Below are 27527 nucleotides of genomic sequence, written 5' to 3'. Positions count from 1 at the left end.
CCACCCTCCAAGCGGCTGGTGACGCAGTCCCCTCTTCGAGGACCGGACAGAGCGTGGACAGCATCTTCAGGGACGCAGAGATGGAGGTTTAGCTCAGCCGACCGTCGGACGGAGTCCCGCAAACACAGAGCAAAACAAACTCCCTCGGCCGGCCGCCAGGCGGCGCCTCTCCGGGTGTCCGCAGGCACGTGCACGCACGCACGTTTCCGGCCCGCCCTCAGCCGGGCTCTACTGCGCATGTCTGGGAAGGGGGCGGAGCGGCGACTGATGGGTGGGCCGAGGTTCCAGCGAGGCTGAGGAGGTCCTCGCCGGTGGGCGGGTACACTGGGGCCGCCCTGCGTCACTTCCGTCGGGGAAGGACGGAGTTGGGGGAGGGTGGCGTCCCGGCTGTCGCGCCGCTGTTTGTGCTGGATGCTCAGCTGATGGCAGCCGGCCGGCCGAGGGGACGCCCGTGCCGGGAAGAGGCGCGTCGCCACTGCCGCCTAAGTAGTTGAGGCCTGCATCTCGGTAAGTTGCCCGTGGGGGGCCGGCGGGACGGTAGGCTACGGGAGAGGGCAGCCGGGTCGCCCGGGCACTCGTCTGGGATTCCAGGTCTTATCTCTCCCCGGAAGGTGCTTCCAGGGCGAGAGAGCGGGGAGACGCCCGGCCCCGAAGACGTCCCCGGATCCGGGCTCCGGAGGCGGCCGGGCACCGGAAGGAGCCCTCGGGTCCCGGGCCTGATGGGTGCACGACGCTCTCCGCCTCCTCGGACCCCGTGGGCTTTGCTGGTCCAGACGCGCAAACTGTTTTGGTTTTTCTGGTCCCGCCCCGCGTTGCCTGTCCCACCCCCCAAGCCTCCCAGCCTAGGTTCCGAGTCGGCCTGGCTTCCCCTGGGTAGTAGGTTCTCCAGTAGTTCGCGGGAACCTGTTAAAGCGATGTCCTTATTCTACATCATTCTCCACTGTCGGCGCACCTGGTTTGTCGGCTGCTCCTTGTTTTTAATTATCAGCAGTTTCTTTGTAACCCTACCCACGTTGAATTCTGCCGTTGGCTGCTGTTGCTTCAGGCGGATTGAGGTGCGTGCTTTTTGAAAGGTGAAGTTGTGTGGATCAGTGTGTTGGAGTGCTTCCCCCGCTGTCGTGTCTGCCATCATGCCGGGAGGAACCTGGTTTCTACGCCCAATACAATAACTTTCAATGAAAGTGGTGACACCTAGGAAAAACTTGGACGTGGCATGAGGAACTATCACATTATCCTATTTAAAGTGAAGTTTTTAGTTCCAGTAACATCCCAGTTGGACTGCATCCCAATCTACAGTCCCAATTCTTGAGCTTTCAAAAATGACAAAAGTAGGTTTTAGTGTATCGAGAAACTGCTGTTAAGACAGTGAAATATTAATAATTTTGAAATCCGGGAGTTGAAAAAAAGTATATTACACTGTGAACCGAGAGTTTAATGCCGCTTATGAGGCAGGTGTTTCAAACCCATTGCAGTTATTGTGTTAAATGGCTTGTGCAAATTAGTTGTACTTTGAACATAAGAAGGTGCTCTTATTTCGGGATTTTTATTAAACTTTTTCTCAGGGTTGCTCATTTTTCTGTTTCTGTATCAGATCTAAATTAAAACCTTGAAAGTATTGTCCTTTTAACAAGTGATGTCGGCTGAAAAGATCACTTTCACTAGCTTGTATGTTTACTTGTTTCAGTGTACCTTGAGTTGTTTTTTTGCTTAGCAATAATGACAGGATTTGGGCCAAAGGGTACATACTGTCTTGCTTGTGAAACATTAATTTGTGTAAAGGTCATAGAACTCTTAGCCCAACATCTTCCTATCATGTCTTAGTTCTAACCTTTCTTTCCCATGTCTTATATTTTACTGTATTCATTATCCTTGCTTTTTAGAAGTGCCATTGCCCTGAGTTTTTCAGGATATCTTTTGTCCTGTGCTTTTTTTGTTTTCTTGGAAGACTACCTTTTCCTAACTTTGAATGGCAGTCAAGGCTCTACCCTCGTTCTCTCTACGCCAGAGTGTTAAAATTTGAAACCCGAGGAGTATTTTAGTAGTTCCATGAATATCCTGAAATGTCTTGGAAAATAAAGTGTATATATGCAAATAAGCATTTCTCAAAGAAGAGGAGCTTTTATCAAGTTCTGGGATCCCCACATTCTCAAGAAGTGTTACTGTACACCCTTCTTCGGTAAATTCAGTCTTATGGTTTTAGCTGTCATTGTGGTAATAACTCCAAACATGATTCCACAGCCTGTGTTCCTACAGTACATCTCCATTTGAATATCCCACTGTTAACTGCATCCTGTAAGTCCAAGAGATTTTTATTAAATTGGCCCCCTTCCCAGTTATCTCGTATTCACAAATGGCACTCTTGCTGTTTCTCGGTTTAAAAACACTTAAGTTGTCATGACTCCTCCCTCTCCTTACCCCATTCTTTCCTGTCGCCAAGTCCTGTGTTTTGTTGTTTACCCCACTTTCAAAGTGTGGCTCAAAGTAACCCTCGTTTCCATTATAGTACCTTTACCTTAATTCAAACCCTTGTCACTTCATGTCTGCATTATTGCAATAACTCGGCGAAGTCCTCCATACATTCATTCTTTCCATCGTCAGTGAAGCCTCCACCTATTTCTTAACCTATTTCTTCTAGTTAAAACGTCCTTCCGTCCTCTAGTGGGGGGTCTAAGCCTCACTCTTCTGTTTATATCTCTGTTGTATCTGTGCTACCCTGTAAATAGGGAGTCTGGTCCTCCCTGCTCTTATCTCAGTTGAGATGGCACTTCCCAGTTTACCTTCTTTATCTGTTTGCAATCTAACTTTTGTCCCAGCTGAATTTGCTCTCCAAACCTTTGTCTGCATTTACTAGTGTTGTGATTTGGGAGCAGTTAAATTCAGCTTGTTGATTTTGTTGACAGCTCTCTCTGTTGAGTAATTTTTACTTGACAACTGTAGTTTCTAGATAGATGTATTAAAATAGTATGATCATGAGATCGTCTTGTTTTCCTTTAATTGTTCCCTTTTCCAAATTTGCTTTATATGCTGTATTTCAATGCCAAGTCGATAGGTGTATTCATAATTGGTCATGGGGATTATCTCTTAACGGAAAGAAACATTGCAGATCCCTTACCTCTAAGCTATGTAGCTCTGTCCTCTGCTTGACTCTTAGGCCCATGTCTACCATCTTTCCCACTTCTAACTTTCCTTTAACTACCTTATTCTTGCTATTCCTGAATAGACAAAGCTTATTCCTGTCTCCAAAGCCTTGGTTGCTTCTCCCTCTTCCTTGAATGCTTTTTATCCAGAAACTTTTAATAATTTAGGTACCGCTTGATTCAGGTCTCCAGCAACATGTCAACTCAATTCTTCTCCCGACCACATCAACTAAAATAGCACTTTCTGTGCCCTTTCTCCCCAACCCCCAGCTTTATTTTTCTTCATGGCACTTCTCGACCTGTTGCTATACATTATATTAGTTATTTGTTTATTAGTAAGTAGTCTTTTTCTCCAAGACCTAGGAGACTACCTGAGGTTTAATAAGTAAGTGGATTATTCCTTTTACTATGAAATAGTATCCCTTTTTAATCTTATTTCATGCCTTTGCCTTAAATTTGCCTTAAAGGGCTTTTTGCTTTCTTTTGGTAATATAGGCCTGGTATATATTTTCCCTTATTCCTTTATTTTTAACCTTTCTTTATCATTATTTTACAGGAGTGTCTAGTAACTAGTATGTAGCTGGAGTTTTAATTTCTAAAATTTGCTCTTCCTGTACACTCTTTGTACAGTTCTCTTTTTTTTGTTTCCTTATTTTTGTCCCCTCTATCATTGAATGTTTTAAACCTACTGAATTTTTTTCTATTATTTCTAATCTTGGTTACACGTTTTCCTGTTAGGTATACTTGCTGGTACTCCCTTGAAGTGATTCTTCTTTGACTGTGAGTTAATCTTCAGTGGTGGCTGCTGAGTGTGGGAGTCTCTTGCCGTGAGCTTTGAAAGTGTCCTTCCATGGTAGTTTCAGTGAACTCAGCAGAGGCCCCATGGAGTTCACTAGCTCTGACTAGTTTTCATTTGCTTAGGGTTTCTGCACCATAAAGGTAATGTGACTGCAGATCCAGGCATGTGATTCCTCTTCAACTGTGGATTTCCCACTGTTGGTTTTGTTTTGTTTTGTTTTGTTAACTTTATTGTGGTAAAAAATATATCATAAAATTTACCACCTTAACCATTTTGAAGTGTATAGTTCAGTGGCATTCAGTGCATTCATGTTGTAAAAACAAATCTCCAGTACTTTTTCAGTCTGCAGAACTGAAACCCTACCATTAAACAACAGCTCCCCTCTGACCCCTTCCTCCAGCCCCCTGTAACCATTATTCTACTCTCTGTCTCTGAATTTGACTGCTCTAGGTACCTCATGTAAGTGGAATCACACAGTACTTGTCCTTTTGTGTCTGCCTTATTTCACTTAAGCTCATGTCCTCAAGGTTCATGCATGTTGTAGCATGTGACGGGTTGTCCTTCCTTTTTAAGGCTGCATAATATTCCATTGTGTGCATAGACCACATTTTGTTTATTTAACTGTCCGTGGACATTTGGGTTGTTCCCACCTCTGCTATTATGAATAGTGTTGCTATGAATAGAGGTGTACAAATATCTTTTTGAGGCCCTGCTTTCAATTCCTTTGAATATATATCTAGAAATAGGATTGCTGGATCAAATGGTAGTTCTAGTTTTAATATTTTGAGGAACTGCTATACTGTTTTCCATAGCAGCCACACCGTTTTACCCTCCTAGTAACAGTGCTCAGGAGTTCCCAGTTCTCCACATCTTTGCCATCACTTGGTATTTTCTGGTGATTTGTTTTCTTTTTGGGGCTTAAACAACAGAATTTATTTCTCAGGTATTTTCTGTTTTGTTTTTTTGCTTTGCTTTGTTTTGTTTTTTATACTAGCCACCCTGATGAGTGTGAGGTGATACCTCATTTGGATTTGATTTGTATTTCTCTGATGATCAGTGATGTTATTCATCTTTACATATGCTTGTTCACTGTTTGTATGTCATCTTTGGAGAAATGTCTGTTCAAATCTTCTACCCACTTTTTAATTGAGTTATTTGATTTTTTTGTTGTTGAGTTGTAGGAGTCCCTTATTGGTTTTGAGTATGGCTTTTTATCCACGAGTACTTTAGTTGTATTTTATCATGTTGTTTCTGTCTTGGGGATTGTGAGGCTTATTAATTCGGCTTATTACATTGACTGCAAGTCCTGAGGGGTTCAGGAGAGCCAGGAAAGCAGATAGTATGCTTCTTTTCTCTCCTTCCCTCTATAAAATTGGGTGGTTTAAAATAATATGCTTACATTGCTATTTAGACAGATTTTAGTTTGGACTGTCACCTTCTGAAGAGTCATGATGGGTTCTTGGTTTCTGTCTTGGTTACTCCATCTGTCAGCGATCTGCTGGAAGCAGATCTAATGTCATTCCTTTGCTTATCATACTTCATTGACAGTTCGATCTTTAATCTCCTTGGCAAGATTATCAGACCCTTCGTAACCTGGTCCACCCTGTCTTTGCAGTATCCCCGTATACCTCTCGCTCATCATTCTCTCCAGGTCCTGGAATGAAAACAACTACTTGCAATTTTTGCTTATATTGTGTATATTTTCTTAAATGCTTTTTTTGTGTTTCCTTGTGTTTGTTTTTCCCATTATCTAGAATTCTCTCCTTCCCCTCTTATCTTTTACAAGGTAATGAATTCCTTTTTTGCTCAGTTTTCAGCTTTTTTCAGACTTACCTGGGTATCTATTCTTACCTTGTGTCTTCCATTCACAGAGCACCATCTGTTAAAGTGCATTAAAGTGTTTGCTTTTTTTTTTTTTTAAGTACAAAAGTGATACCTGCTCTTTGTAAGTAATTGAGTCTGTCCAAAAGTAAAAGCCCTTCTCATTCTCTTTTGATTTCACCTCTCAGTTCACAGGAATTAATAAACAGGTACTTACCCTTTCAGAATCTGTGTGTGTAGCCACAGATTTAAACTGCATATATAGGTTTTTGTTTTCTTCTATTACATAATATCTTCGTGTTTACGTCTTTGTATCCTCGTGTGTATTGTATATATGATATCACAGCTTGCCTTTCGCACTGTACTGTATATGAAGGATATATAGGCAGATCATCTATTCTCCTTAACTGCTGTGTAACATTACAGTTTAACTCAGTTTATTGTCTGTATGTACCATAATTTATTTAACCATCCCTTGCTAGAAGAAACTTAGAGTTGTTTTTCCGTGTTTTGTTATTTCAAGCAGTGTGGCAGGGAATGTGTGTATATACCTTTACTCCTATGCAGTTATTTCTGTAGGATAGATTCTTAATAGTGGAATTGCTAATCAAAGAATATGTGCCTTTAAAATTTTGATAAATAGCATTTAAAATTTCATTAGATACTGTCAGATATTTCATTAGACACTGTCAGGTAGCCCTCTGTGTCCCATTTCCCCAGGTATTATCAGTACCGGATATTATCAGTCATTTATATTTTACCAATTGAAAGAACAAAATAATCTGTTTTAAACAGCATTTATGTTGTGGTTATGAACCCCTTGTCTGTTAGAAGTGGCACACAGCTTATTCTAGTCTGACTTCTTTGATTAAATAAGCACTTTGTACTAGACAGCAAAATCTTCCTTACAAGGCTATCTTGAGCTCTAGTCTGAAAGTTTCTTGGTATCTTGCTTGTGGTCTTAGCATCTAGCACTATGTCCGGTGTAGAGTTGTCGTTGAACGCGTGCCCAACATACAGTGAGGCCAAACAAACTGAAATGTCCCCGTTTGGAGTGGGAGAAAGGTTTATTGCAGGGGTCATGCAAGGAGAACGGGTGACTCCTGCTCAGAAGACCTGAACTCTGATGGGTTTTGGGAAATAGCTTTTATAGGCAAAATTTGTGGGGAGGTCTGCAGGGTGTGTGCCCCTCCTCTGATTGGTTGAGGTAACAGGGTGGTGTTCCAGGAATCTCAACCATCAGTCTTCTGGTTCCAACCAGTCTGGGGTCCTAGTGCGTGTGCTCAGCCTGAAGTTACCATCCTCCACCTGGGTGGGGGCCTGAGTTCCTGTAGAAGAACTCAGATATGTACCAGATTGTTCTGTACATCCCCCCAGGAGGAACCAGGACCCTGCCCCATCTCTGCACTGTTGTTTCTTTCTGCATCACCTCATTCCCTGAATTAGTAACTGTTTGAATCTGCCCTTTGGAACTCAGGGAAGGTCTAAGAGGCTGAAAGCCTTTTTCCTACAAACAAGAACCTGGGGACACAAAGGCTTTTGTGCCTGGGAGGGTCCTGCTCAGTTTCAGCCCTGCTTTTCTTTGATATGCCTCAGTCTTGAGTGGAACAGCTGTTGGAAAGGAAAATAACATTTTGGATAGAGAGGTTAATCATAAACTCAGCATAGGACCTGGGTTTTAGGGGGACTCAGTTTCAGATTAAATATTCTACAAACGGTTTGCAATGAGTAGGAGTGTAAGACTTGACTCTTGTCTTAAAAGAACTTATAGTCTAGTGTCACATAAACTGTCAACATTTTAAATAGCATAGGAAGGAAAAAAAGCAGCATAATATCTAAATTGTGTCAACGAAAAAGTAATCAGTAGATCTAAGAAAGAATTGGAAAATTTTATTTGAGCCAAATTTGAGGATTATAACCTGGGAAGAGCATCTCAGAAAGCTCTGAGAACTGTTCTGCCAGTTAGAAGTCAAGACACAGTTTAAGTTTTTTGAGACAGAGGCTGTATGTTAAATGATGTATATTGACAGTTTACGTAATCCAGATTTAAGTGCCATCGTGGTGGATCAAGAAGGAATGCTCTGTCTTCATGATGCTAGGAGAATGTTGCTGTTTATGATTGAGCAGGTATTCCTGCAGATGGGGAGTTCTGGTCAAGTCGTGATACAGATGCACCATGCACAGCGTGGGGAGAGGGGAGGCCAAAGGGCAGAGAAGAATTTTTCTGTTTAAAGTTTTCTTGTCTTGCCATAAATATGAATTTTATTTCACAATTGCATGTTCAGTTTTGTGCTGTAGGAAACCTTATCTATTGGGTAGCTTCTCTAAATTAGTTTTCATGAAACATCCTACTACTCACTATTTTTTCACTGACTTCCGTAATAAAAGATGACTGATTTTCTGTTTGCTTAAAGTGAAATCTATTTTGCCATAATGAAAATATATTATCCTGTCTTCTTTTGAGACAAGTTGCTGAGTTTAGTTCAAGTAGTAATTTACCTTGAATCCTAATTTTTTTTTTCTTGCATTTCAGGTAAGACCATGAATTATGGCATTTCTTAAATGAAGCATTCAGGAATGAAGTGAAAGTCATAACGTATAGAAAATAAATGATTTTTAAATTATGTCTGTTAATTTGACTGTAGGTCTATATTATATTTATCTCCTTAGTAATACGAGAAGTCTTTGTGGGAAGCAGAGGAGCAAGCAACTGCCTTTCTTGTGCTCGCCTAAACATTACTGGAGGATAAGCCACAGCAGTCTGCAGAGAGGTTTTCATACAAGCAAAATAAGATGTAAATGGACCAAAAGTGAAGCTCATTCTTGCAGTAAGCACTGTTACTCTCCAAGCAACCATGGTTTACATTTTGGAATTTTGAAACTTAGCACTTCTGCTCCCAAGGGACTTACAAAAGCGAGCCTTCGTATGTCCCGTATTAAAAATACTTTGAACGCTGTTTCGAAGGCTGTTTTTGGCAAGCAGAATGAAATGATCTCTCGTTTAGCTCAACTTAAGCCAAGTTCTCGAATATTAAGAAAATTGTCAGATAGTGGCTGGTTAAAACAGAAAAACATTAAACAAACCATCACATTTCTGAAAAAATACAGCAACAAATTAGCAGAAAAGGATTCTTTTGCAGCAAAGGAAAGTCACGTTATGGAGAAAGAAGATACAGGTAAGCAAAGCCTTTTTCATTACACGAATAATCTAACCACGAAATTTGGAGAGTCATTCTACCTTTTATCAAGTCATATTAATTCATACTTCAAGCGTGAGGAAAAAATGTCTGAACAAAAGGAAAATAAACATTTCCAGGACAAATCAGAACTTGAGCTTAAAAAGACTGAAGACGACGAGAAACCCAGTTCTCCAGATCCTGGCGTCCTGACTGATAAGAAGCTGGGCTCAGAAGCTTCTTTATATTCTGAGGACGATGCTGCAAGTCCCAGTGGGACGCCTGAGGTTCTTCCCATTTCTACTAAACAAAGTATTGCTAACTTTCTTTCTCGTCCCACTGAAGGTGTACAAGCTTTGGTAGGCGGTTATATTGGTGGACTTGTCCCCAAACTAAAGTATGATTCAAAGAGTCAGTTAGAAGAGCAGGAAGAGGCAATGAAAGCTGAGCAGGCCATCAGCAAAGACAAAAATGCAGAGGAGAAAAGGCGGTTATCTCTTCAGCGAGAAAAGGCAAGTCGTTATTCAGTGTGGTTTTAAGTTTTAATTTTTGTCAGATTTCTAAGTTCCGTTTCCTAATGGGACCTAAGAAACTTTAATCATCTGTTAGAATCACTGGAGCAGTTGCATACTCAAATCATACATATTTTAACATGTCTTTGTAGATTATTGCCAGAGTGAGTATTGATAACAGAACCCGGGCGTTAGTTCAAGCGTTAAGAAGAACAACTGACCCAAGGCTCTGCATTAATAGAGTTGAAGAACTGACGTTCCATCTTCTGGAATTTCCTGAAGGAAAAGGAGTGGCTGTCAAGGTAATTCTGATTACCTTTAATCTGGTTTTATCTTGGAATAAAAATACTAATAAACCTTCTAAAATGGAGAAGGCAACGCATTTCATTTTTCTATTTAAATATTTTTGTGGTTTTATCCTACATGTGATGTGTTATATATTTAGTAATTGCCCTATGATATGCATTATGCTGAATGCTCCCTTTAATTCTGTGATATGTTATGCTTCGTACTCATACCTATACTTTAAGATTAAACATTTGAAAATAGAGGATAAATCTCAGTATATTAGTTGAATTGCCTATTAGCTGCCACGGTTTTCTTAAATGCAGTATAGGTATTTATGCTGTGTAACTACTCTGAAGACAGGAGTCGTAATTCATAAGTAAAACCATTGCTAATTTTTATTTCATGATCTTTCTGTACTTGAAAGTCTAAAAATTTTCATGATCTTATTGATAATTGAACTTGTGATCCTATTACTAAAACAATTAGGTTTTCTTTGCCTCAGTGTTTTCAAGTATAAAACAGTGGAGATAATTTAGACCCATTTAAATAGACCATTTTCAGAGAAGTAATATAAAATGTGAATGATGCGGCTAAGTCTCTTTACACCTTTACAAGGTTATTTGTAATACATAATGAACAATTTGGAAATATCATATAATGAATAGACAGTGTTAACGTTTCGTTAGAGATCCGTTAGTGCTTACTTTTAACCTGCCACCCAGAAAATTACAAGTTAACTTAGTTCGTATTTATTCAACGTTTTGATAACCATCTTGCTGAAAAGTTATGTTTTTAAATTATTTATCCTCTAGTTTTATATTGTATAATACATACATTATAATAGCTAAACTTTAGAATTTCATGTTCATAGAATTTGGGATTATCTTTCATATATATGTAATCTCTTACTTAAAAGATAAAATTTCCAAATATAGATGTGCTTTTAGGTTATTTAACATGTTGGTGATACACTGAAAGTAGAACTCTAAGATGGAATTGCATACTTTTTTTTTTTCTGCGGTATGCGGGCCTCTCACTGCTGTGGCCTCTCCCATTGCGGAGCACAGGCTCCGGACGCGCAGGCTCAGCGGCCATGGCTTACGGGCCCAGCCGCTCCACGGCATGTGGGATCCTCCCGGACCGGGGCATGAACCCGCATCCCCTGCAAAGACAGGCGGACTCTCAACCACTGCGCCACCAGGGAAGCCCAGAATTGCATACTTTAAAGAACTTTTAAAAAACGTTTTATTGAAGTGTAATACACATGCAGTTTTAAGTGTCGAGTTCAGTGAGTTTTCACATATATCCACGTAACCAGCACCCAGATGAAGAACAGAATTTGTCAGCACTTCAGAAGCCTCCCTTGGGCCCCCTTTCAGTCACAATCTCCCCCAGAATAATCACAAATCAGTTTTACCTGTTTTTGTACATTATGTAAACTCTTATGATTGGCTTCTTTTACTCAACATGCTGGTAGGAATCTTTTACATTGTTGTGGGTAGTTGTAGATAATTTATTCTTGTTGCTTTTGTCTTCCGTGGTGTGAATGTATCACAGCTTATTTTTTCATTGTAGTGTTGTTGGATTTCTGGGTAGTTTTCAGTTTAGTCTGTTATGACTGGTTTTGCTAATAGGAACTTTGAGAAGTCTTATTTTATATAACTGATCCCAAATCTAGGGACCCTTCAGTACCAAGGAGAAATGTGATATGTGTTTTCCTATAGAATGGCTCACCTTCTGGATTTACCTGGCTTCCTTCTCGTTGGTATAGTTGATGTATTCCTCTTTCCTTTTTATTTCCTGCACATTGGAATTTAAATATAAAGACCTGATTGAATTAAGCATTTTCTTGTTAGGACACATTGTAGATGACATGCACCTCATATTGCATTGTGTCAGAACACATATAATTGGTTGAACAACAGTTAGTAATGCTAAGGTTGACCACTGGATTAGGGAGATCTTTTCATTAGTCTGATCTTTGCATTGGACAGTTAGGCTAGAACCATTAACCATCAACCATTAACCTAATTGTTTCTAGAACTAGTCATTTCATTAGGGTTGCAGAATGATAAATTTCTAATTCTCTCATTCCTTCTGCATTATAATTGACATTCTCCTGTAAAACTAGAGCTTACTTCACCAACTAAAGCTATTTGATTACTCTCAAAGATCAGTGTTGCAGGAAAAGCAAAAGAAATGCTTAATTTCTTTCTACTTAGTCACCAGTTTTCAAAGTAAAGAGTTGCTTTTTTTTTAATCTTTATTGGAATATAATTGCTTCACAATACTGTGTTAGTTTCTGTTGTACAACAAAGTGGATCAGCCATATGCATACATATATCCCCATATCCCCTCCCTCTTGAGCCTCACTGCCACCCTCCCTATCCCACCCCTCTAGGTCATCACAGAGCACTGAGCTGATCTTCTTGTGCTATGCTGCCTCTTCCCACTAGCTATCTGTTTTACATTTGGTAGTGTATATATGTCGATGCTACTCTCACTTCACCCCAGCTTCTCCCTCCCCTCCCCGTGTCCTCATGTCCATTCTCTATGTCTGTGTCTTTATTCTTGCCCTGCCACTAGGTTCATCAGTACCTTATTTTTTTTTTTTAAGATTCCATATATATGTGTTAACATACCTGATTTTTCTCTTTCTGACTTACTTCACTCTGTATAACAAACTCTAGGTCCATCCACCTCTCTACAAATACCTCAATTTCGTTTCTTTCTATGGAGTAACATTCCATTGTATATATGTGCCACATCTTCTTTATCCATTCATCTGTCGATGGACATTTAGATTGGTTCCATGTCCTGGCTATTGTAAATAGAGCTGCAGTGAACATTGTGGTACATGACTCTTTCTGAATTATGGTTTTCTCTGGGTATGTGCCCAGTAGTGGGATTGCTGGGTTATATGATAGTTCTGTTTTTAGTTTTTTAAGGAACCTCCATACTGTTCTCCATAGTGGCTGTATCAATTTACATTCCCACCAGCAGTGCAGGAGAGTTCCCTTTGCACCACACCCTTTCCAGCATTTATTGTTTCTAGATTTTTTGATAATGGCTATTCTGACTGGTGCGACGTGATACCTCATTGTAGTTTTGATTTGCATTTCTCTAATAATTAGTGATGTCGAGCATCTTTTCATGTGCCTCTTGGCCACCTGTATGTCTTCTTTGGTGAAATGTCTATTTAGGTCTTCCACCTTTTTTTTTTTTTTTTTTTTTTCCCAGTACGTGGACCTCCCACTGTTGTGGCTTCTCCCGTTGCGGAGCACAGGCTCCGGACGCGCAGGCTCAGCGGCCATGGCTCACGGGCCCGGCCGCTCCGCAGCATGTGGGATCCTCCCGGACCGGGGCACGAACCCGTGTCCCCTGCATCGGCAGGTGGACTCTCAACCACTGCGCCACCAGGGAAGCCCATTCCACCCATTTTTTAATTTAATTGTTTGTTTTTTTGATATTGAGCTGCATGAGCTGTTTGTATATTTTGGAGATTAATCGCTTGTCTGTTGTTTCATTTGCAAATATATTGTTCCATTCTCAGGGTTGTCTTTTTTGTCTTGTTTATGGTTTCCTTTGCTGTGCAAAAGCTTTGAAGTTTAATTAGGTCCCATCTGTTTACTTTTGTTTTTATTTCCATTACTCTAGGAGGTGAGTCAAAAAAAGATCTTGCTGTGGTTTATGTCAAAGAGTGTTCTTCCTGTGTTTTCCTCTAAGGTTTTTTGTTTGTTTGTTTTGTTTTTTAAATTTTATTTATTTATTTTTGGCTGTGTAAGGGTCTTCGTTTTTGTGCGAGGGCTTTCTCCAGCTGTGGCGAGCAGGGGCCACTCTTCATCGCGGTGCGTGGGCCTCACTATCGCGGCCTCTTTTGTTGTGGAGCACAAGCTCCAGACACGCAGGCTCAGTAGTTGTGTCTCATGGGCCCAGTTGCTCCACGGCATGTGGGATCTTCCCAGACCAGGGCTTGAACCCGCATCCCCTGCCTCGGCAGGCAGATTCTCAACCACTGCGCCACCAGGGAAGCCCCTCCTCTAAGGGTTTTATAGCATCTGGTCTTAACGTCTTTAATCCGTTTGGAGTTTATTTTTGTGTATGGTGTTAGGGAGTGTTCTAATTTCATTCTTTTACATGTAGCTGTTCAGTTTTCCCAGCACCACGTATTGAAGAGGCTGTCTTTTCTCCATCATATGTTCTTGCCTCCTTTGTCGTAAATTAGGTGACCATAGGTGCATGGGTTTATCTCTGTACTTTCTATCCTGTACCATTGATCTATATTTCTCTTTTTGTGCCAGTACCGTACTCTCTTGATTACTGTAGCTTTGTAGTATAGTTTGAAGTCAGGGAGCCTGATTCTTCCAGCTCTGTTTTTCTTTCTCAAGATTGGTTAATCGGGGTCTTTTGTGTTTCCATACGAATTGTAAAATTTTTTGTTCTAATTATGTGAAGAATGCCATTGGAAGTTTGATAGGGATTGCATTGAATCTGTATATTGCTTTGGGTAGTATAGTCATTTTCGCAATGTTGATTCTTCCAATCCAAGAACATGGTATAGTTCTCCATCTGTTTGTCATCTTTAATTTCTTTCATCAGTGTTTTATACTTTTCTGAGTACAAGTCTTTTGTCTCCTTAGGTAGGTTTATTCCTAGGTATTTTATTCTTTTGGTTGCAGTGGTAAATGGGATTGTTTCCTTAACTTCTCTTTCTGATTTTTCATTGTTAGTGTATAGGAATGCCATAGATTTCTGTGCATTATCCTGCAACCTTACCAAATTCATTGCTTAGTTCTAGTAGTTTTCTGACGGCATCTTTAGGATTTTCTATGGTATAGTATCATGTCATCTGCAAACAGTGACAGTTTTACTTCTTTTCCAGTTTGTATTCCTTTTATTTCTTTGTCTTCTCTGATTTCCATGGCTAGGGCTTCCAAAACTATGTTGAATAAGAGTGGTGAGAGAGGACACTCTTGTCTCATTCCTGATCTTAGTGGAAATGGTCTCAGTTTTTCACCATTGAGTGTGATTTTGCTGTGGGTTTGCTATATATGGCCTTTATTATGTTCAGGTAGGTTCCCTCTGTGCCCATTTTCTGGGGAGTTTTTATCATAAATGGATGTTGAATTTTGTCAAAAGCTTTTTCTGCATCTATTGAGATGCTCATATGGTTTTTACTCCTTAATTTGTTAATATGGTGTATCACGTTGATTGATTTGTGTATATTGAAGAACCCTTGTATCCCTGGGATAAATCCACTTGATCATGAGGTGTTATCCTTTTAATATGTTGTTGGATTCTGTTTGCTAGTATTTTGTTGAGGATTTTTGCATCTGTGTTCATAAGTGATATTGGGCTATAATTTTCTTTTTTTTTGTGGTATCTTTGTCTGGTTTTGGTATCAGGGTGTTGGTGGCTTTGTAGAATGAATTTGGGAGTATTCCTCCCTGTGCAATGTTTTGGAAGAGTTTGAGAAGTATGGGTGTTAGCTCTTCTCTAAATGTTTTATAGAATTCACCTGTGAAGCCATCTAGTCCCGGACTTTTGTTTGTTGGAAGATTTCTTTTTTAATTAATTAATCTATTTATTTATTTATTTTTGGCTGTGTTGGGTCTTCGTTGCTGTGCTCGGGCTTTCTCTGGTTGCAGTGAGCGGGGGCTACTCTTTCTTGCAATGTGCAGGCTCCTCGTTGCAGTGGCTTCTCTTGTTGTGGAGCACAGGCTCTAGGCACGGGCTTTAGTAGTTGTGGCTCATGGGCTCTAGGCGAGCAGGCTTCAGTATTTGTGGCACACGGGCTTAGTTGCTCCGCAGCATGCGGGATCTTCCCGGGCCAGGCCTGTGTCCCCTGCATTGGCAGGCGGATTCTTAACCACTGCGCTACCAGGGAAGTCCCTGTTGGAAAATTTTTAATTACAGTTTCAGTTTCATTACTTGTGACAGGTCTGTTAATATTTTCTAATTCTTCCTGATTCAGTCTTGGAAAATTGTACCTTTCCAAGAATTTATCCATTTCTTTGTGGTTGTCCATTTTATTGGCATATAGTTGTTTGTAGTAGTCTCTTATAATCCTTTGTATTTCTGTGGTGTCAGTTGTGATTTCTCCTTTTTCATGTCTAATTCTATTCATTTGCATCCTCTCCCTTTTTCTTGATGAGTCTGGCTAAGGGGTTATCAATTTTGTTTATCTTCTCAAAGAACCAGCTCTTCGTTTTATTGATCTTTGCTATTGTTTTCTTCATTTCTATTTCATTTATTTCTGCTCTGATCTTTATGATTTCTTTCGTTCTACTGACTTTGGGTTTTCTTTGTTCTTCTTTCTCTACTTGCTTTAGGTGTAGGGTTAGATTGTTTATTTGAGATTTTTCTTGTTTCTTAAGGTGAGATTGCATTGCTATAACCTTCCCTCTTAGAACTGTTTTGCTGCATCCCATAGGTTTTGGGTTGTTGTGTTTTCATTATCATTTGTTTCTATGTATTTTTTTATGTCTTCTTTGATTTCTTCAGTGATCTCTTAGTTATTTAGTATCACAGTGTTTAGCCTCCATGTATTTGTGTTTTTTACAGTTTTTTTTCCTGTAATTGATTTCCAGTCTCATAGCATTGTGGTCAGAAAAGATGCTTGGTATGATTTCAGTTTTCTTAAATTTTCCAAGGCTTGATTTGTGACCTAAGATGTAATCTATCCTGGAGAATGTTCTGTGTGCACTTGAGAAAAAAGTGTATTCTGCCACTTCTGGGTGGAATGTTCTATAAATATCAATTAAATCTGTCTGGTCTATTGTGTCATTTAAAGCTCTGTTTCCTTATTTTCTGTTTGGATGATCTGTCCATTGGTGTTAGTGGGATGTTAAAGTCCCCTACTATTATTGTGTTGCTGTCAGTTTTCCCTTTCATGGTTGTTATCATTTGCCTTATGTATTGAGGTGCTCCCCTGTTGGGTGAATGAACATTTATAATTGTTATATCTTCTTGGATTGATCTCTTGATCATTATGTAGTGTCCTTCCTTATTTCTTGTAACAGTCTTTATTTTAAAGTCTGTTTTACCTGGTACAAGTATCGCTACTCCAGCTTTCTTTTGATTTACATTTATGTGGAATGTCTTTTTCCATCCCTTCACTTTCAGTCTGTGTGTGTCCCTAGGTCTGAAGTGGGTCTCTTGTAGACAGTATATATATGGGTCTTGTTTTTTTATCCATTTAGCCACTCTGTGTCTTTTGGTTGGGGAATTTAATCTGTGTACACTCAAAGTTATTATTGATATATATGTTCCTATTACCATTTTCTTAATTGTTTTGGGTTTGTTTTTGTGGGTCTTTTTCTTCTCTTGTGTATCCTGACTAGATAAGTTTCTTTAGCATTTGTCGTAAAGCTGGTTTGGTGGAATTCTGAATTCTCTTAGCTTTTGCTTGTCTGAAAAGCTTTTGATTTCCCCGTCGAATCTGAATGAGATCCTTGCTGGGTAGAATAATCTTGGTTATAGGTTTTTCTTCTTCATCACTTTAAATATATCCTGACACTCTTCTGGCCTGCAGAGTTTCTGGTGAAAAATCAGCTGATAACCTTATGGGGATTCCTTTGTATGTTGTTTTTTGTTTTTCCTTTGATGCTTTTAATATTTTTCCTTTGAATTTGATTTTTGTTAGTTTGATTAGTGTGTGTCTTGGTGTGTTTCTCCTAGGGTTTATCCTGTATGGGACCCTCTGTGCTTCCTGGACTATTTCCTTTCCCATGTTAGGGAAGTTTTCCGGTATAATCTCTTCAAATATTGTGTCAGACCCTTTCTTTTTCTGTTGTTCTTCTGGGACCCCTATAATTCGAATGTTGGTGCATTTAGTGTTGTCCCAGAGGTCTCTGAGATTGTCTTCAGTTCTTTTCATTCTTTTTTCTTTATTCTGCTCCTTGACAGTTATTTCTACCATTTTGTCTTCCAGCTCACTTATTCGTTTTTCTGCCTCCGTTATTGATTTCCTCTAGTGTATTTTTCATTTCAATTATTGTTCTGTTCATCTCTGTTTGTTTGTTCTTTAGTTCTGCTAGATCTTTCTTAAACATTTCTTTTATTTTCTCAGTCTGTGCCTCCATTCTATTTCTGAGATTCTGGATCATCTTTACTATCATTATCTGAATTCTTTTTCAGGTAGATTGCCTATTTCCTCTTCATTTATTTGGTCTTGTAGGTTTTTACCTTCTTCATCTGTAACATAGTTTTTTGCCGTCTCGTTTTTTTTCTTTTCATTTTTTGTACAAGTGGGATTGTGTTCCTGTCTTACTGGTTGTTTGGCCTGAGACTTGCAGCACTGGAGTTTATAGGCTGTAAGGTAGAGCTGTGTCTTGGTGCTGAGATGAGGACCTCTTGGAGACTTCACGCCGATGAATATTCCCTGGGGTCTGAGGTTCTTAGTGCAGTGGTTCGGACTCAGAGCTCCCACCACAAGAGCTTCGCCCTGACCCTCGGCTTGTAAGCCAAGATCCCGCAAGCCGCGCGGGGTGGCAAAAAAAAAAGGGGTGAACAGTAACAAAGTAAACAATAATATTAGACTAGGAAACTAACAGCTATGTTAGAAAAAATATAAAAATAAAACTATAGATGAAAAAAAGAGGAGGTAAAAAGGTGGAAAAGGCCTTGGCTGTGGAGGGCGGGGCCTAAGCAAGGGCGAGGTTTGGGCGGTGTGTGAGACCTATGTTTAAGACCCACAGGGCTGGAAAAGGCCCGGGGTGGGGGGACATAGGGGGAGCTTAAGCTCAACAGAACAGAAGGGGCTTAGGTGTGCCTCTCGCCTGTGGTCTCAGAGGGCGAAGGACCCACCTGGGAGCCCAGCAGGCTTCCTGAGCTTGAGTGGACGGGGCAAACACCCTCTGCTCCTTTCCCTCTCCTCTGGTCCTGGAGGGCCCGTCCTGCCTGCCTCTCCGGTTCTTTCCCGGCCTCCCTCCTGTGCCCCCAGGATCAACCCGGCCCGGAGGGGACCACTGAGGGCGTAGGACCTCTGAGGGCAGACTTCCCCAGCCATTTGGGCAGGAGAAACGCTGGGCTTGCTCCACCCTGATCCAAGGCCCCGAGGGTCCCTCCAGGCGTGGGAACCCCTCCCCCCTCTCAGGCACTCCTGAGGGTGCCTGGCCTGGCCTCCACTTCTCTTCCCGCCTCAGTCCCTCCACATCCTCCTTGTTTGCTTGGGTGTTCTTCCCATCTCCCTGGGTGTTGGATTCCCCCACCAGTGTCCGGCAGGTGCTCTAGTTGTGGGGAGATGCAAACTCTGCATCTTCCCACGCCTCCAACTTCAAGAGTTGCTTTAAAACCCGCCTCAACGGTGAGATGAATTTTTGGCATTTTTTTTCTTTTTTTCTTTTTATTATCATTATGCCCTCATAGTTTTTCATAAATTGTGTTTCTGTAATCTTTCCCCACCTCCCTTTTTTCTAAATGCTGAATTTGTCTTAACTTTGACTAGTAGGAGTCCCTTCAAGCTGATTCATGTTTCTTTTAAAATTTTTAAAAAACATTATATGTAGAAAATATAGGGCTTCCCTGGTGGCGCAGTGGTTAAGAATCACCTGCCAATGCAGGGGACATGGTTTCGAGCCCTGGTCCAGGTAGATCCCACATGCTGCAGAGCAACTAAGCCCGTGTGCCACAACTACTGAGCCTGCGCTCTAGAGCCCGCGAGCCACGACTACTGACCCCACGTGCCACAACTACTGAAGCCCGCACGCCTAAAGTCCGCGCTCCACAACAAGAGAAGCCATAGCAATGAGAAGCCCACGCACCGCAATGAAAAGTAGCCCCTGCTCGCTGCAACCAGAGAAAAACCCTTGTGCAGCAATGAAGACCCAACACAGCCAAAATAAAATAAATAAAAATTTGAAAGAAAAGAAAATATACATACTATAAGTATACAGCTCCATGAATTTTCAAAAATTGAACACATCTGTATAACAACCACCCAACTGGGAAACAGAATGTTACCCAAAGCACTCCAAAAACCCCTTTATGCCCCCTTCCAGTCGTTAACTTTAAAAAGATTGACCAATTTTCTGGCAGTGTACGTTAGTTGTACCTCTTCCTGTGTGTTATATAAATGGAACGATACAACGTGCTCTTTTATGTCTTATTTTTTCCCCCCACTCAACATGATGTTTGTGAGAACCTTCTATATTGATGGGTGTAGTTAAGGAACATTCATTCTCATTGTTATGTGTTCTATTGTATGAATATAGTGCAATGTATTTATCCATTTTACTACTGATGGGCATTTGGATAGTTTCCAGTTTGGGAATATTTAGGAATAGTGCTTCTCAAATGTATCTTTTGGAAAACCTAAGTCTTCATTTCTTTGGGATATATACCAAGGAATAGTAGTCCTGGTTATAGAGTATGCCTATTCTCACCTTTAGTGCATACTGCCAAATGTTTTTACAAAGTGCTTATACCAGTTGATACTTTCACCAGAACTGTATGAGCCTCTTGGTTGTGTTATTTCCTCTCCAATGTTTTATATCATTATTTTTTTATTTTAACCATTTTGTTAGATGTTTAGTGATGTTAAATTGTGGCTTTCATTTGTATTTCTCTGGTAACTATGCAGTTCAGCAACTTTCCAGTGTTTACTGGCCTTTTGTATACTGCCCTCATGAAGTGCCTATTCCAGGTCTTGCTCGTTTTTCTATTGGGTTGACCAGCTTTTTCTTACTGATTTGTTGAATTTCTTTATGTATTATGGATGTAAGTCTTTTTATATGTATTGTAACATGTATATATTACACACACATATATATATATATATACATATACATGTCTGATAAATATATTCTCCCAGGCTGTAGGTTACCTTTTCACTCTTTCTAATCATTTTTGACAAGTAGATATCCTTTTTTTTTCTTCCTGGCCGCATTGCACAGCATGTGGTATCTTGGTTCCCTGACTAGTGATGGAACCCATGCCCCCTGCAGTGGAAGCGCGGAGTCTTAACCACTGGATTGCCAGGGAAGTCCCGATGAGTAGATATTCTTAATTTTAATATAGTCCAGTTTATAAATATTTTCCTTTATGGTTAGCACTTCGTGTCCTATTTAAGAAATCTTTGCCTGTTCTGAGATCATAAAGATATTATCCTGTGATGATCTGTATGTGTTGCTTAAAAATAATCTTACATCTTCACTCTTGATTTGACAAAAGCAACAAAATATTTTTTCTCTCAATATAGGAAAAAATTATTCCATATTTACTACGATTGAGACAAGTTAAGGATGAAACTCTTCAGGCTGCAGTTAGAGAAATTTTGGCCTTAATTGGCTACGTGGATCCAGTGAAAGGAAGAGGAATCCGGATTCTCACAATTGATGGTGGAGGAACAAGGTAAGGCTAGAAAAATGATTTAAAAAAATTTTTTTTTATCGAAGTATACTTGATTTGCAATGTTGCGTTAATTTCTGTTGAAGAGCAAAGTGATTCAGTTATACACATATTCTTTTTTTATATATTCTTTTCCATTATGGTTTATCAAAGATATTGAATATAGTTCTCTGTGCTATACAGTAGGACCTTGTTGTTTATCCATTTTATATATAATAGCTTACATCTGCCAACCCCAACCTCCCACTCCATCCTCCCCCAGCCCCCTCCCCCTTGGCAACTGCAAGACTGTTCTGTATGTTTGTGAGTCTGTTAGAAAAAATGATTTTTTAAAACTATAGATTCTAAATATTAAAAATAGAACTACCATATTATCCAACCATTTCACTTCTGGGTATTTATCCAGAGAAAACAAAACACTATTTGAAAAGATATATGTACCTCTAGTGTATTGCAGCATTATTTACAATAACCGAGATATAGAAACAATGTGTGTCCACTGATGGATGCATGGATAAATATGTGATGGATAAAGAATATGTGAGGGCTAAGTATACACACACACATATAGGTACTACACACACAGGAATAATACTCAGCTATAAAAAAGAATGAAATCTTGCCATTTGCAACAGCATGCGTGGAACTTGAGGTTACTGTGCCAAGTGAAGTAAGTCAGACAGGGAAAGACAAATACCATATGATTTCACTCATATGTGGAACCTAAGAAACAAAGCAAACAAAACAAGACAAAACTCAAAGATACAGAGAGCAGATTGGTGGTTTTCAGTTGGAAGGGGGATTGGAGGGTGGGCAGAATGGGGAAGGGGGTCAAAAGGTACAAGTTTCCAGTTATAAAATAAGTAAGTTATGCAGATGTAATGTACAGCATAGGGACTATAGTCAGTAATATTGTATTGCAAATTTGAAAGTTGCTTAAGAAAGTAAATCTTGAATGTTGTCATGACAGGAAAAAAATTTTATGACTTATAGTGATAGATGGTTAATAGGCTTATTGGACTGATCATTTTGCAATGCATACAAATGTTGAATCCGTATGTTGTACACATGAAATTAACACAATGTCATAGGCAATTACACTTCAAAAAAATATATACATCTAGTTCAGTTGTAGGCATTTTTTAAGCTGATTCAGTGTATTTATATCATTATAAAGTCAAATTTTTGAAATAAAACATGAAATCATTTTTCTTAATTTACTAATTTATAAATCTAAGAACTTACTTTGAACATATACCTGAATTTCCTTTGATCTTTTTTTTTCTTAACACCTTTATTGGAGTATAATTGCTTTACAATGGTGTGTTAGCTTCTGCTGTATAACAGTGAATCAGCTAAAAATATACATACGTCCCCATATCTCCACCCTCTTGTGTCTCCCGGCCACCCTCCCTATCCCACCCGTCTAGGTGGTCACAAAGCACCAAGCTGATCTCCCTGTGCTATGCGGCTGCTTCCCACTAGCTGTCTGTTTTACATGTGGTAGTGTATATATGTCCATGCCACTCTCTCACTTCATCCCAGCTTACACTTCCCCCTCCCTGTGTCCTCAAGTCCATTATTTACGGCTGCGTTTTTATTCCCATCCTGCCCCTAGGTTCTTCAGAACCTTTTTCTCTTTTTGTAGATTCCATATATATGTGTTAGTATATGGTATTTGTTTTTCTCTTTCTGACTTATTTCATTCTGTATGACAGACTCTAGGTCCATCGACCTCACTACAAATAACTCAATTTCGTTTCTTTTTATGGCTGAGTAATATTCCATTATACATATGTGCCACATCTTCTTTATCCATTCATCTGTTGATGGGCCCTTAGGTTGCTTCCATGTCCTGGCTATTGTAAATAGTGCTGTAATGAACATTGTGGTATATGACTCTTTGAATTATGGTTTTCTCAGGGTATATGCCCAGTAGTGGGATTGCTGGGTCATATGGTAGTTCTATTTATAGTTTGTCAAGGAACCTCAGTACTGTTCTCCATAGTGGCTGTATCTACTTACACTCCCACCAACAGTGCCAGAGGGTTCCCTTTCCTCCACAACCTCTCCAGCATTTATTGTTTGTAGAGTTTTTGATGATGGCCATTCTGACTGGTGTGCGGTGATACCTCATTATAGGTTGGATTTGCAGTTCTCTAATGATTAGTGATGTTGAGCATCCTTTCATGTGTTTGTTGGCAATCTGTATATCTTCTTTGGAGAAATGTCAATTTAGGTCTTCTGCCCATCTTTGGATTGGGTTTTTTGTTATTTTGATATTGAGCTGCATGAGCTGCTTGTAAATTTTAATCCTTTGTCAGTTGCTTCATTTGCAAATATTTTCTCCCATACTGAGGGTTGTCTTTTCCTCGTTTATGGTTTCCTTTTCTGTGCAAAAGCTTTTAAGTTTCATTAGGTCCCATTTGTTTATTTTTGTTTTTATTTCCATTTCTCTAGGAGGTGGGTCAAAAAGGATCTTGCTGTGATTTATGTCATAGAGTGTTCTGCCTATGTTTTCCTCTAAGAGTTTGATAGTGTCTGGCCTTACATTTAGGTCGTTAATCCATTTTGAGTTTATTTTTGTGTATGGTGTTAGGAAGTGTTCTAATTTCATTCTTTTACGTGTAGCTGTCCAGTTTTCCCAGCACCACTTATTGAAGAGGCTGTCTTTTCTCCATTATGTATTCTTGTCTCCTTTATCAAAAGTAAAGTGACCATATTTTTATGGTGGGTTTATCTCTGGGCTTTCTATCCTGTTCCATTGATCTATATTTCTGTTTTTGTGCGAGTACCATACTGTCATGATTACTGTAGCTTTGTAGTATAGTCTGAAGTCCAGGAGCCTGATTCCTCCAGCTCCGTTTTTCTTTCTCAATATTGCTTTGGCTCTTTGGGGTCTTTTTTGTTTCCATACAAACTGTGAAATTTTTTGTTCTAGTTCTGTGGAAAATGCCAGTGGTAGTTTGATAGGGATTGCATTGAATCTGTACATTGCTTTGGGTAGTAGAGTCATTTTCACAATGTTGATTCTTCCAATCCAAGGACATGGTATATCTCTCCATCTGTTGGTATTATCTTTAATTTTTTCATCAGTGTCTTATAGTTTTCTGCGTACAGGTCTTTTGTCTCTTTAGGTAGGTTTATTCCTAGGTATTTTATTCTTTTTGTTGCAGTGGTAAATGGGAGTGTTTCCTTAATTTCTGTCAGATTTTTCGTCATTAGTGTGTAGGAATGCAAGAGATTTCTGTGCATTAATTTTGTATCCTGCTACTTTACCCAATTTGTTGAATAGCTCTAGTAGTTTTCTGGTAGCATCTTTAGGATTCTCTATGTATAGTATCATGTCATCTGCAAACAGTGACAGCTTTACTTCTTCTTTTCCAATTTGTATTCCTTTTATTTCTTTTTCTTCCCTGATTGCTGTGTCTAAAACTTCCAAAACTATGTTGAATAATAGTGGTGAGAGTGGACAACCTTGTCTTGTTTCTGATCTTAGAGGAAATGGTTTCAGTTTTTCACCATTGAGAACGGTGTTGGCTGTGGGTTTGTCATATATGGTCTTTATTATGTTGAGGTAAGTTCCCTCTATGCCTACTTTCTGGAGGGTTTTTATCATAAATGGATGTTGAGTTTTGTCAAAAGCTTTTTCTGCATCTATTGAGATGACCATATGTTTTTTCTCCTTCAGTTTGTTAATATAGTTTATCACATTGATTGATTTGTGTATTTTGAAGAATCCTTGCATTTCTGGGATAAACCCCACTTGATCATGGTGTATGATCCCTTTAATGTGCTTGCTGCTGGATTCTGTTCGCTAGTTGTTTGTTGAGGATTTTTGCATCTATGTTCATCAGTGATATTGCCCTGTAGTTTTCTTTCTTTCTGACATCTTTGTCTGCTTTTGGTATCAGTGTGATGGTGGCCTCGTTGAATGAGTTTGGGAGTGTTCTTCCCTCTGCTATATTTTGGAAGAGTTTGAGAAGGATAGGTGTTAGCTCTTCTCTAAATGTTTGATAGAATTCGCCTGTGAAGCCATCTGGTCCTGGTCTTTTGTTTGTTGGAAGATTTTTAATCACAGTCTCAATTTCAGGGCCTGTTTATATTTACTATTCCTGGTTCAGTCTTGGAAGGTTATGCTTTTCTAAGAATTTGTCCATTTCTTCCAGGTTGTCTGTTGTATTGGCATATAGTTGCTTGTAGTAATCTGTCAGGATCCTTTGTATTTCTGTAGTGTCCATTGTTACTCTCCTCTTTCATTTCTAATTCTATTGATTTGAGTCTCCTCCCTTTGTTTCTTGATGACTCTTGCTAATGGTTTATCAATTTTGTTCATCTTCTAAAAGAACTAGCTTTTAGTTTTATTGATCTTTGGTATTGTTTCCTTCATTTTCATTTATTTCTGATCTGATCTTTATAATTTCTTTCCTTCTGCTAACTTTGGGGTTTTTTTGTTCTTCTTTCTCTAATTGTTTAAGGTGTAAGATTAGGTTGTTTATTTGAGATGATTCTTGTTTCCTGAGGTGGGATTGTATTGCTATAAACTTCCCTCTTAGAGCTGCTCTTGCTGCATCCCATAGGTTTTGGGTCGTCGTGTTTTCATTGTCGTTTGTTTCTAGGTATTTTTGATTTCCTCTTTGATTTCTTCAGTGATCTCTTGGTTATTTAGTAGTGTATTTTTTAGCTTCCATGTGTTAGTATTTTTTACGATTTTTTTCCTGTAGTTGATATCTAGTCTCATAGCGTTGTGGTCGGAAAAGATACTTGATACGATTTCAGTTTTCCTAAATTTACCACGGCTCGATTTGTGACCCAAGATATGATCTCTCCTGGAGAATGTTCCGTGAACACTTGAGAAGAAAGTGTATTCTGTTGTTTCGGATGGAATGTCCTTAAGTATCCATTAAGTCCATCTTGTTTAATGTATCATTTAAAGCTTGTGTTTCCTTATTTATTTTCATTTTGGACCATCTGTCCATTGGTGAAAGTGGGTTGTTAAAGTCCCCTACCATGATTGTGTTACTGTCAATTTCCCCTTTTATGGCTGTATTGAGGTGCTCCTATGTTTGGTGCATAAATACTTACCATTGTTATATCTTCTTCTTGGTGTGATCCCTTGATCATTATGTAGTGTTCTTCTTTGTCTCTTGTTATAGTCTTTATTTTAAAGTCTATTTTGTCTGATAGGAGAGTTCCTGCTCCAGCTTTCTTTTGATTTCGATTTGCATGGAATATATTTTTCCATCCCTCACTCTCAGTGTGTATCTGTCCCTAGGTCTGAAGTGGGTCTCTTGTAGACAGCATATATATGGGTCTTGTTTTTGTATCCATTCAGCTAGCCTGTGTCTTTTGGTTGGAGCATTTAATCCATTTACATTTAAGGTAATTATCGATATGTATGTTCCTGTTACCATTTTGTTAATTGTTTTGGGTTTATTATTGTAGGTCTTTTCCTTCTCTTGTGTTTCCTGCCTACAGAAGTTTCTTTAGCGTGTGTTGTAAAGCTGGTTTGGTGGTGCTGAATTCTCTTAGCTTTTGCTTGTCTGTAAAGGTTTTAATTTCTCCATCAAATCTGAATGAGATCCTTGCTGGGTAGAGTAATCTTGGTTGTAGGTTTTTCCCTTTAATCGCTTTAAATATGTCCTGCCACTCCCTTCTGGCTTGCAGAGTTTCTGCTGAAAGTCAGCTGTTAACCTTATCGGGATTCCTTTGTATGTTATTTGGTGTTTTTTGCTTGCTGCTTTTAATATTTTTTCTTTGTATTTAATTTTTATTAGTTTGATTAATATGTGTCTTGGCATGTTTCTCCTTGGATTTATCCTGTATGGGACTCTCTGTGCTTCCTGGACTTGATTGACTATTTCCTTTCCCATATTAGGGAAGTTTTCAACTCTCTTCAGATATTTTCTCAGTCCCTTTCTTTTTCTCTTCTTCTTCTGGGACCCTTGTAATTTGAATGTTGGTGCATTTAATGTTATCCCAGAGGTCTCTGAGATTGTCCTCTATTCTTTTCATTCTTTTTTCTTTATTCTGGTCTGTAGTCGTTATTTCCACAAGTCACTTATCCGTTCTTCTGCCTCAGTTATTCTGCTATTGATCCCTTCTAGAGAATTTTTAGTTTCATTTATTGTGTTGTTCATCATTGTTTGTTTGCTCCTTAGTTCTTCTAGGTCCTTGTTAAACGTTTCTTGTATTTTCTCCATTCTATTTCCAAGATTTTGGATCATCTTTACTATCATTACTCTGAATTTTTTTTCAGGTAGACTGCTCATTTCCTCTTCATTTGCTAGGTCTGGTGGGTTTTTACCTTGCTCCTTCATCTGCTGTGTGTTTCTGTGTCTTTTCATTTTGCTTAACTCTCTGCGTTTGTGGTCCCCTTTTCGCAGGCTGCAGGTTCGTAGTTCCCGTTGTTTTTGGTGTCTTCCCCCACCCAGGTGGCTAAGGT

The 27527-nt window shown here is 39.4% G+C and overlaps 1 protein-coding gene across 2 annotated transcripts in view; it reads left to right on the top strand.

Annotated features, from left to right (window-relative positions):
* The first annotated feature begins 364 nt into the window (after positions 1 to 364).
* Positions 365 to 27527, top strand: part of PNPLA8 (patatin like domain 8, phospholipase A2) — a 62151-nt gene continuing 34988 nt past the window's right edge. Inside the window, exons 1-5 of one of the 2 annotated variants that reach the window (XM_082662050.1) lie at positions 365 to 507; positions 8291 to 8933; positions 9279 to 9445; positions 9598 to 9747; positions 20934 to 21085. In XM_082662050.1, coding sequence (XP_082518176.1) covers positions 8381 to 8933; positions 9279 to 9445; positions 9598 to 9747; positions 20934 to 21085 — 1022 coding nt within the window. In that variant the 5' untranslated portion in view covers positions 365 to 507; positions 8291 to 8380. Of the gene's footprint in view, positions 508 to 8290; positions 9446 to 9597; positions 9748 to 20933; positions 21086 to 27527 lie in introns of both variants that reach the window. The other variant, XM_082662049.1, reaches the window with a different exon arrangement.

This window comes from Grampus griseus (genome assembly GCF_964374135.1).
Source record: "Grampus griseus genome assembly, chromosome: 9".
NCBI classification, from domain to species: Eukaryota; Metazoa; Chordata; class Mammalia; order Artiodactyla; family Delphinidae; genus Grampus; species Grampus griseus.
The sequence above is the reverse complement of the archived record's forward strand: the minus strand, read 5'-3'. Positions and strand labels throughout refer to the sequence as shown.